General features: G+C 34.1%; 1 protein-coding gene across 1 annotated transcript in view; it reads right to left on the bottom strand.

The window, feature by feature from the left end:
• Positions 1 to 386: 386 nt before the first annotated feature.
• The window catches only part of CEP128 (centrosomal protein 128kDa), a gene marked incomplete at both ends in the record, with an annotated part of 24,139 nt that continues 13,678 nt past the window's right edge, over positions 387 to 10,847 (bottom strand). Inside the window, 5 exons of the mRNA XM_010136232.1 lie at positions 387 to 579; positions 2,150 to 2,209; positions 5,428 to 5,604; positions 8,171 to 8,335; positions 10,653 to 10,847. The exon at positions 10,653 to 10,847 is cut by the window's right edge and continues 3 nt beyond it. Of these exons, the coding sequence (XP_010134534.1) occupies positions 387 to 579; positions 2,150 to 2,209; positions 5,428 to 5,604; positions 8,171 to 8,335; positions 10,653 to 10,847 (790 nt within the window). The remainder of the gene's footprint in view (positions 580 to 2,149; positions 2,210 to 5,427; positions 5,605 to 8,170; positions 8,336 to 10,652) is intronic.

Here is a 10,847-nt window from a genome sequence, read left to right as displayed (position 1 = left end):
TGTACGGGACTTGGGCTCGCTCTTTTTGACAGATAAAAGCAGCATTAGTAATGCTGCCTCGGACTCTTCTATAGTTCCTCTTTGCCAGGGTTGTGGAATGTCACAGATGGTAGAGTGGAAAAAGAAGTTCTGTATCCACTGCCCATGTTGCAAACTCATATTATTCAGCCATTGTACTGGGTTGAAACATAGTTGATTACATTTGCCTTTTTTGTCAGCAAGGGAAAACAAAACTCCCCTAGTTTTGTGGTTATCACCAGCACATTATCAAATTGGAGAACGTTATAACCAGTTGATAAATTTGAATGTGACATAGGAATTATAATTAGTAGGATTTTAAAATTCTTTCTTCCTTTCATTAACAAAAAATGTAATCAGCAACATACCTCTTTTCTCTTTGTGAACTTCTTCCAAAAGGTTTTCTTGCTTTTTTATTTGTTTAAAGAGAGACTGATGTTCAGCCTCCTTCATCTGTGTAAAGAGCTTGAGCTGTTCTTGGCTCTGCAGCAAGTGGCATCGCAACTTTTTTTCCTTACTTTCTCTTTCCTTTATCTCCTCGCACAGCCATTGAAGCTTAGTCTACATTAAAAAAAATGTATAATAAAATGTAAAGAATTCTAATGAAAATAAGAGAATATGAACGTTAACTGATCAAATTATCTTTGGAGTCTCAGATTACTCATTTCTAGCTATTACTGAATAATAATAATAATTATGATAATAAAAGGGGACATTCAGGTATATTAAGAGGACATATGTTGACCTTCAAACAGTCTCAAAGGAGAGATATATTTTGGCTGCTAATTGTATGTGAAGATGCAATACACAGATATTATGTATTTATTTTTAATCAGGAGCATGGATTTGCTAGGGTGGGTTTGAAAATTTGCGTTGAATTAGTGTATACATAGATACCAAGAGATACTCCTTCCTCAGAATACCTTTCTCTATTCTGTTTTGATGGAATTTAAAACATTTATCCACTCTAAAAACAAAGCAACATCAATCCTTTCTGGTCAGCAGAAGTTAATGTTTAAGGTTTGTGAAGAGGAAAAAGAAGAGAGCTCATAAATAAGATAGGTCATGGTCAATATAGTAAATCTAGAAGTGGTAAAATACTATCACAGTGCGTATTTAAAACAAAAGAAAAATAGTGGGGGGATTTTAAGTCATAATTCTTCCTAGACTTGTGTCCAGTAGCTGAAGAAACATGCAAATTATTATAAGGTGTTCTTTGAAAGGTCTTTTTAATATGTCAGTGTCACTTTTTTAAATTAAGAAAATACTTCCTGCATAACATTTCTCCTTTAATTCTGATCTTATCTCTGCTATCTATAGTGGCTGTTTTTCTCAGTCTAACAAGTCTTTCATAGACCATACATCATTGATAATGTTAAATTATCTTATATGCAAACAGGTGCAATTTTTCCTTAAGTCAATTCTCCTGTGGCTTTGTCCTTTTTACATGAAGCAAAAAAAAGTTCATGTCTCCTACAGTTTCTTGTGATCTACTTTGATCATGAGAAACCTACTCCTTTTAGAAGATACTGGATAAGAAATGTGATTGTGCGTGTGAGTTAGGGGAGTAGGAGAAGGAAAGCTGCAAAATGAAAGGCAAGGGTTATAAGTTACCAGGCATCACTCTGAAGAAGTTTTCAAGCATGTCTGCATTATAGGATGCAAAAGTTTCAAACACAAGGGGAAGGAAAATAGTTAATTTTCCAAGAATCCAATCTACTATCCTTTCGATTTAACAAATAACAGCCTTATTTAAAATAATGTCTTGCCTTGTTACAAGCTTGTAAGAGAAACTTAATCTGCTGACTATGTTCTCATGTTTTTCTTGTCTGAAAATAATTGAAGCAGATCTAAAGGCTATCCCTTCGGTTATTTCAATGCATTTTTTGTAAAAACAGCATTGCTATTTATTTTGGTACAGAGACAGCTATTTCTTTTTGATTGCAAGATTTGGAAAATTATTCCATCAGTTGAAATAACAGTCTGAGAATATAAGAATTATTGCCAAAGGAATGCTTTTGTACTTTTCCTTTTCCCCTTTTAAATGTCTTTTCAAACACACTTTCAAGTTAATGATTATAAATGTTGGATATTAGCTCACTCGGTAAGAGTTTTGAGGTTTGAGTATTACCTTTGTTTCTGCTAACCAGCGATGAGGATCATTCAGCACCGGTGGGGTAAGTGATACTGCCTATAGAACAGCAGAGGAGAAAGAAAGCAGCATAAAACCCAAATTAGAGGCTTTCATGACTACTTATTTCTTCATCAAATGAATATGCTTCGCTAAGAATCCAGCTGGGAGATCATATTTGCAAATGGTTTAATAGAACTATTTAACTGGAAGTTAGTCATATTTAAAAGTCAAGTATGCAAACTCACTGACTAAAATTTTGTTTAAAGGTACAACTTGAAAGTTGCAATGACAGTAAGTTGTATTCCGAATCTGTACATTTTTCTCCTAAGAATTACTACAATGATGCGTTTCGAACACCCCCAGAACATATCTCTGCATCAAGGTGTATATTCTCAGTTTGAAACTGTATGTCCGTTTTTGCAAATATCAGAGTATTTCCAAATAATTCAGTCAGGCTCTACTACTTAGAATTACTATTTCTTAAAAAAAGACCATCTTCAAAGTAATCCAACTGTTTTTTCCTTCCATTCTGGAGAACAACAGTAGCTAGAAGTAGCAGAACCAGTTGCTGTTAGTCACTGAACTTTTTATATCTGTAGAAATGCTATGTACAACATGACAAATGTCTTATCAAAAAATAAAAACCGACAACCCATCCAAATCCTTAAACTATGCTTCATAATGATGGTCTTAGTGCTCTCATGAAAAAGACAAATATTTTTGAATATTTGATAGGCATAAAAGAATTGTAATTGTCACTAGGTGGATAAAAAGAAGATAAACTTGTGCTGGAATGCTTCATTAATACTTCATACAATGAAATAATGGGATAGGACTTTTTTCTGCATTCAAACCTAATTATGCTTTAAAGGTGTTACAGGTACTTCTATACATGTTTTCTATTAAAAAGTTAATAATGGATTTTTTTCCCCCCACTGAATGGATAAACAAGGAGAAGAAAAAAAAAATCTGAATCACAGCTCTCTCAACTGAAATCTATTTAAAATCGAGTAAACAATTAACCTTATGTCCAGCTCGTTCTTTCTCTTGTGTGGTCCTATCTCATGATTACTACATTCATTCTGCCTTCCTGTAATTCAAAGGTTTTGTGGGGGTTTTGCTAGTTTGTTTGGGTTTAATTTACCACATTCTGCAATTCAGTAAGTCTTCATGTACTTTTAGATCTGGTCCAATAATTTTTGAAACTAGCATATTTCTTTAAGAACTATTTCTATGGGCTTTATTTACACTGAGACTGAAGATGGCTAAATAGCACTAATTATGTACATATTTATGTTTTATGTGAAAATTCTCACTATAGCGGGACACAGCTGAAAATAAACGCTTTAGTAGCCAAGATTTCATAAAGCACTGCACACCTGAAAGTTGTGATTTCCAAGGTAGCAAACCTCATTCTGTGCAACCACATTCAAAGAGGGCAGGATTCAGTTTATAGTTTAAGCATGACTGATGTAGTTATGGCAAGTATAACATTACTTACAATGAAAGATTGATTGGAAAAATACATCTGAACAATATATGTGGAATTCTTTGGTGATTATAAAAAATCTAGTACATTTTTCATCAGGGAAGATTAAGCCTGGTGTTTAAGTTCCCTAAATATCAGTAGTTATCCATTAAATTTCTCATTGCTCACCTCAGCTGCAGTGGCAACTTCTTGAAGTAAAGAACTTTTCCAAAACCTTTTAGAAACATTGACAATACCTGAAGTGCTGGGCAAAGGAACAATATAGCACACAAAACTTCTTCAGGTTTGGGTTTTTTTTTAATCAGACTAATCACCACAAAAATTGTGTAATAATATAGCACACAAAACTTCTTCAGGTTTGGGGTTTTTTTTAATCAGACCAATCACCACAAAAATTGTGTAACGTTTGTTCTCACATTAGCTGTCTAGCCAAAAATTCAGATTCAAACCTGTTTTAAGTTTGCCAGTCATAAACAGTTAAAGAGAATAAATAAGGAGAAAAGCGAAGACAGAGACCTGCAAAACTTTATCCAGGAGCCAAAAACTTTGCAGGAGGTGGGAAGCAAGTGCAAGAAGGCATGGTTCAATGGTCAAGAATCTGGCAACTATAGCAGATCACAAAGACTCAATAAAAAAATGTAAATATACAGAGGAGAAGGCTTGTTTGTCAAATATATTTTCTTAGAATGAGAATTGTGTGCTGCAACATCCCAAATCCACAGGTAAGTGGAGAAAAAGGCACAAAACATACTACAAGGATGAAACAAAGTAACTTCTCTGCACACCTTCAAACAAAATAGGAGAGAAATTTAAACCAGAAAACAAAACAAAGAAAAAATATTTAAAAATATAATAGATTTTCAGTGTCTCAGTGTCAATGTTGACAAATTTCTATTGCAAAAACAGCCCAGCTCAGACAAGAGACCAGGAACTGCAGAGTAGAACGCATGCTCTGATTCAATAGCAAGACAAAAAAGGGGTAATTTGAGTGTACTCTACGGTTACAGCTAAAGCTAAAAAGCCACCAGGTCAAGCACCTCTGATCTAAGGACTCACAGCGTCAGTGAGTATTTCAACTAGCTGAGACGGACTGCCCTTTTTACTTATTCTCAGCTGCGCACAACGTTGGTTTAAGAGGATTAGTCTTGTAGAATCATCTAGAGGGAGGAAAAGAGGGTTCTGTCCCTGAGGAGCACATGAGAGTGCTTAGGAAAAAAGCGAATTGGAGACAACGGTTGCAGGAGAAGTGAAAAAGTGAAAGAAAGGTTCCAGCAAACTACAAGTTTCATCAAACTTCACGTCTGAGTTTTCTGGATACAGAGACCTACTCCACAAAAGAGGAAGTTAGAAACGCTTTTCACTTACAGCACTTACTTCTTGACTTCAAAACCAAAGCATCTCAATGAAATTTTAATAAAACCTTTATTTCATTTTTCCCCATTTTTAAAAGCCTTTTAGATCATTCTTGGAGACATCCCACCTCTAAGGAGGTGGCGTAGGAAAACCTGCCTCAAAATTCTGGCTGATGTAAGGTCCTTTCACAGAAGCAAACAGAAAGAAAATTCTTTTTCACCCATAAAAGTTAGCCAAAGAAAGCAGTAACGATTAACACATGGGCAGATCTTCATAGTATTGTAATACCTGGTAATGTACATCTGTACCAGCTAAATGAATATCCATAAACCTATTGTCCATAAATTAGGTGACAACAATGCATATAAATTCTGCTACAAACATTGATTAAGAAAGTAACAAAATCTGCAGCATACTTAAAACCTAGAATTACTTTGAATTTCTCCACGGAATCCCGAGAAAAAATTTCACAAGCAGCATCAATTTCACTTCCTATCATGGCAAGAATAGATTCCTGTTCCACTTTTAAGTGATGCAGCTGATTCTGAAACTTCAGTCTGGCCTCATCCAGCCTTCTCAAATGATCTTCTTCATTGCTGATCCGTTTATCCTGGAGTAAAAGAGGAAAAACAAAACAAAGAGAAATTATTGCATTAATAATATCATGTACTTCATTAGCAATATATCTTTCAATCTTATAATCACACTATACTCACTCGTGCACTGAGTTCAGTTCCTTGCCATGGAAAACAATACTTTCTAAGAGTACTCCTAAGTACCTTTTTTGATGCTCCTTATCCTCCTGTAAATCAGGTATGAAGAAACTGCTACCAAATCCAAACCCAATCATCACAGACCCTGTTTTCAGAGTCAAAACCAGACATTCTATAATAAATCTTTTTTCATGAGTAGAACAACAATGCACAACTAATATTCCCCTTATCTGAACCAGTTATAGGCATCTAATCTCTGTCATCACAAGAAGATCCCTGAAGGAAACTGTATCAGCAGTCTGTGAATTAGTATTGCACTAAGGACAAAATTACATTAAAAGTATAAAAAGTGTGGAAAAGGAAAATAGATAACTGTTTTGTAACAGAATAGGCTTCCGCAGTATCACAATATAAGAGCTAGGACGAGGTTTCTCAAGACGCAGTATTACCATTTCCCCCATCTTAACGATCCTTCTGACAATTCTCAATAAAACCACAATAGTAAATATCCTTTTTAGTTAACCAGCACAATGAAGTGGGACTCCCTATCCGTATTTACCTTCAAAGGTTGAGACCACAGGACTGTCTGCTTAAAAGCTTCTCCATTCTTTTTCATCTTAGAGATAAAATATCATCTTGGTCTAAAAACTGTATCTTCCCAACATTAGGTAAGGCTGGATGTAGTTTACAACTGACTGCAGAGGACTATGTACCCTATGAACTACGTACAAACACATTTCCTTAACAGTAGAAATTACAGCACTAAAATCCCAACCTAGAAAAAATACATTTTGAATTTTCATTTGAGATACTTTTTATTAGCCTGACAAGTTGAGCTTTCAAAGCACTTCCTGTTTAATAAGCTAAGAGAAACGCCAGGTTTTAAGATTTTCTCATTCCATACCAAAAAAAAAAAAAAAAAAAAAAAAAAAAAAAAAAAAAAAAAAAAAAAAAAAAAAAAAAAAAAAAAAGACACCCCACCCCAACATTTTTCTCTCAGGTTTAGTAGTCACAGCATACTGACTGACAGACAGTATGACAAAAGGAGCCAACAGCATTTCTCAATCAATTACTTCACCTACATTCAAAACAAGTCCATCAGCTTTTAAGCTCAGCACCTAAGTGATGTTGTGCATTTCATTTATAACAACAATGTAAGATAAAAATTAAACTGGAAAAGCTGAAAAACCACAAAAGACCTACAATATCCATGGACCTCTTATGGGATTTAAACAGTTTAAAACAACGGAGAAAATGAAGTATGAATACTCTGATGAGTATTCACTGGTTCATGTGAAATGAATGAACAAACCTCTTGTACTAAGTTAATGTAAATGCCTATATCAAAAAATTTCTTTTCACAAGTATAAGAAAATTACTAAATTGACACAGTACAGCAAGAACCTTTCAGCTATAGGCTTAAATATCTATTCTTTAAAAATGAGCATATTGTGACAAATTTATAAGCAATTTCCTGCAGGACGCACAAGTTTTGTTTTGTTTTCTTTAATTTTAACCTGGGAAATAAAATTTGTCAAAGATTAGAAACAATCACTTCTAATGTTGTGTTAATATGAGTTAGTCAAATGCTGTCAGGAATGTGTTTTGCCCTGGAGAAGGTAAAACTTCATCCATGTACAGAAATACTTACCTGAAATCACAATGTTGTAGGAAGAGAAATTTAAAATATAAAATCAGCACAAAATAAAAAACATTAATGTTAAGAACAACATATTGAAAAGCAACGATCTGGAACTAGTTGTGGAAAAAAAGCACAACTCAAGAAAACAGAAAGAGGAGTTACAAAATAAAATTCTTCAGCAACTCCGTTCATCACTAGATTTTGGGAAAAAAGGGCTGACAACTCCAGGCTGTGAAACTGCAAATTAATATTTGATAGTAAAACATTAATAACTAGAACACTAGGTATCAGGAATGGCTGGCAGACAGCATCCATCTCTGAAATACAACGGCAGCAGAAGAAAGGGATATGACCTTCTTTAAAAACTTGTCAAGTTTTAAATACTCAAAAAGAAAATAATTTTTATCGAGTTATCTAGAATTTCTTTTACCATACTTATGTTGCTTATCTACATCAAATTAGCTCTAAACTATTCACAAGTGCACTGCCACTTTAAGAAAATGTGAAGAAAACAAGAAGTGTTTGGTTAAATGTTTGTTGGTTACCTATATTAGCAGCAGGGCAAGTAACAGGACTTACATACGCGCTCCTAAACAGTATTAGCAAATCTCTGGAGGGATATAATTCACAACTCAGCCAAAGCAATTTGCCTTCTTTGATTTATATAGAAGCTGTACTATGGTATGACTGTGTATATTCTTTCAAATGTATATGTATTTTTTGTATTTTAAGTTTACCATCTATTCTAGAATTCATAATTTACTTTAGGTACGTATCAGCAGAGAGACGGACAAATCATGGTTAAAATGAGGTCAGTTTACCTTATCCTCCAGTTCTTGTTTTACAAACTCACATTTCCGCCTGAGTTTTATGTTTTCTTCTTCATTTTTGGTTAATTCTTCTGTCAATTTATCACACTCAATTCTTATCTTCTCCAGCTGTCGACACTGAGTCTTGACTATGTTTTTTTCTTCTACAAGTTCCATCTGATGGTAACGGAAAAACAGACTACAAAGTCACTTTATGGTTACTTTAAAACATTCCCAGTGCGTAGAGTTTCAAATACATGGAACACTATTACGGAAAGATAATTCTACATAACTTTTTTCACATTTAAGTTATATTATTTATCTGAACATGGAAAACGTGTCACAGAGTTGCAGAACCACATTGGTTTAAAAGAAGTAAATACAAGTCTCAGATTCTGCATTTCAACTTTGCTACGCTCATCAGCTTACATAACCTTAAGAAGCCAAATATTTATGTAACTTTTCCATTACTGTAATAATTTGAAATCAGAAAGTCTAAAACTATTGTTTCATTTCAGGACCTAATTCTAAATTTATATCTGCAAGGAAATAACTGCAAAGATTTGGTATTTTTAAATTCTATGATTACGAGGTTTTAATGCTATTCACGGAAACTTGCAGAGAAAAATGAAGAAAACATTCAAGGGTCTTAAAGCCCTCAATAGGTGAGTGAATAAAGCATATTGGTTTCCAGTGAGAAAGATCCCTGACTGAAATGGATAGATTTGAGAAATTCTCTATATCTAGAAAATCCAAAAACAGCTACACAAAACAAAGAAGGACACGCATAATACTCAAAACCAGCTTCATATTAGATGAACTGTGGGATGCACTTACGTACAAAAATAAACCTGCAGAGTAAATACCTTCTTGAAGAAAAGTATTCTCCCAATTACACTATAATTTCTGTGGGCAAGAAGGGTAATGAGAGAAGTTTTGCGAGTTAATTTAGACAGCAGACTAACAGAATAGAGAAGCTCCTTCAGAGGTCAATTCTGAGAAAGAACTTTGGTGCCCTAAGCCCACAGGGACACAAGGAGAAGCCTGCAATGCCTGAAACATTTTCTACGAATAGGATTATAAAAACCAACTTTTCAGTTCCTACTGAAAGTAATTGTATTATAATTCCTATGCAGATGGTGACAATCCAAGAACCAAATTCCTCACATATTACCTTTGACACACAATAGAGAAAGCTAATTTCTATTAATTTTCAGTATGGACAAGGCAGATGCGACCATAATTTAACTGATCTGGATCAAACCCATTTTCCACGTTTGATAATCTTCAGGAAGTGCTTAACAACTATTGCTAATTATGCCATGTATTATATATTAAATAATTAACCATCTTTTTCTAGGTGACATCAATTCATAACTGCAAAACTGAAATATGCATTTCTAATTAGTTGCATGTTTTTTAGAAAAGAAATGAAATAAACATGCTTATGATGTAGAAGATCATGAATCATTTAAGCTTTGATAAAGGATTTTACAGCTTTTTATGGTTAAATTGGTACAATTCGGACATGAGCAAATTTGATGGGACTGAGGTAGAAAGCATACTTACGGTGCTTCAGAAGTGTGCTCAAAATATATTTTTACAACCCACCAAAATATGTATTTTTTTTACCCCCCAAAATATGTATTTTACAACCCACCTATACCGTCTCTATTAATATGAATATACTATTTATTATTAGGACATATAAACTACTATCTTATGTGTGTATTTAAGCATGTAATCAAAATTGCTTCAATAAAAGCACAATATACAGCTTATACAACTGTTGACGTTTAATTGTGTGGTTTCGACCACTTCAACTTACTGTTTCAATTTTACTCAGATCACTTAAAGCCACTAAAATCCTCATTTTCTTTCCAATATACTAGCCTTGAATCAGGAGGAAATGGAGTAAACTGAAGACATTAACTTGTTTCTTCATGCATGAAATGCTATATTCCATCATTTACTGTATGAACATAGTCACTTCTCTGAGAAATTGTACAGAAATTGGAAATTCTAAGAACTCTCTGAAGTAGAAGGAACTGTCCAAACTGACCTTAACAAGCGTTACACATTATCACTGTTCACATTCAGAAAGTGTTTCCACATACACTGACAGCATTTTTGCATCACACTACTTAAACATTTACAAAAATGCATCATCCCCAGAATACTGCAAGTTCTTTAATGGGGCCATGACAATTGTAAAAATAACAATTGACAAAGAGAGGATCAAATCATATTAAAACACCACAGCCTTGTATCTCCTTCTGTTGTGTTCCCAGACACACCTATTTGACTACTTTTGAAATAAGAAAAGCTTTTGACCTAAAACTACTACCGTTATATCTTTTACCCTGAACTTTAACCTTTTTTGATGACCTGCAATGACACGTGTGTTAAATGTTTTAACACCCATACTTTATTACCTTCATCACTCAGTGGGGGGGGAAAAAAGTCTGACACTGGAATTCTTCAGAATAAGTACCTTTAGCATTCGAATCTGTGCCTCTGCACCATCCTTTTCTTGTTTAAGGAGTTTCATGAGCTCTTGAACATTTTGCTCATGTTTGATTTTAACATTCTGTAACTCTGCTCTAAGATCTGACAACTCCGTTTGGTGAATTTCTCTTTCCATCTTCAGTTGCCTGTTAGCTGAAGCCATCTCTTCATGCTTAGATTC

Source organism: Buceros rhinoceros, unplaced genomic scaffold (assembly GCF_000710305.1).
Source record: "Buceros rhinoceros silvestris isolate BGI_N320 unplaced genomic scaffold, ASM71030v1 scaffold5680, whole genome shotgun sequence".
NCBI lineage: Eukaryota > Metazoa > Chordata > Aves > Bucerotiformes > Bucerotidae > Buceros > Buceros rhinoceros.
The sequence above is the reverse complement of the archived record's forward strand: the minus strand, read 5'-3'. Positions and strand labels throughout refer to the sequence as shown.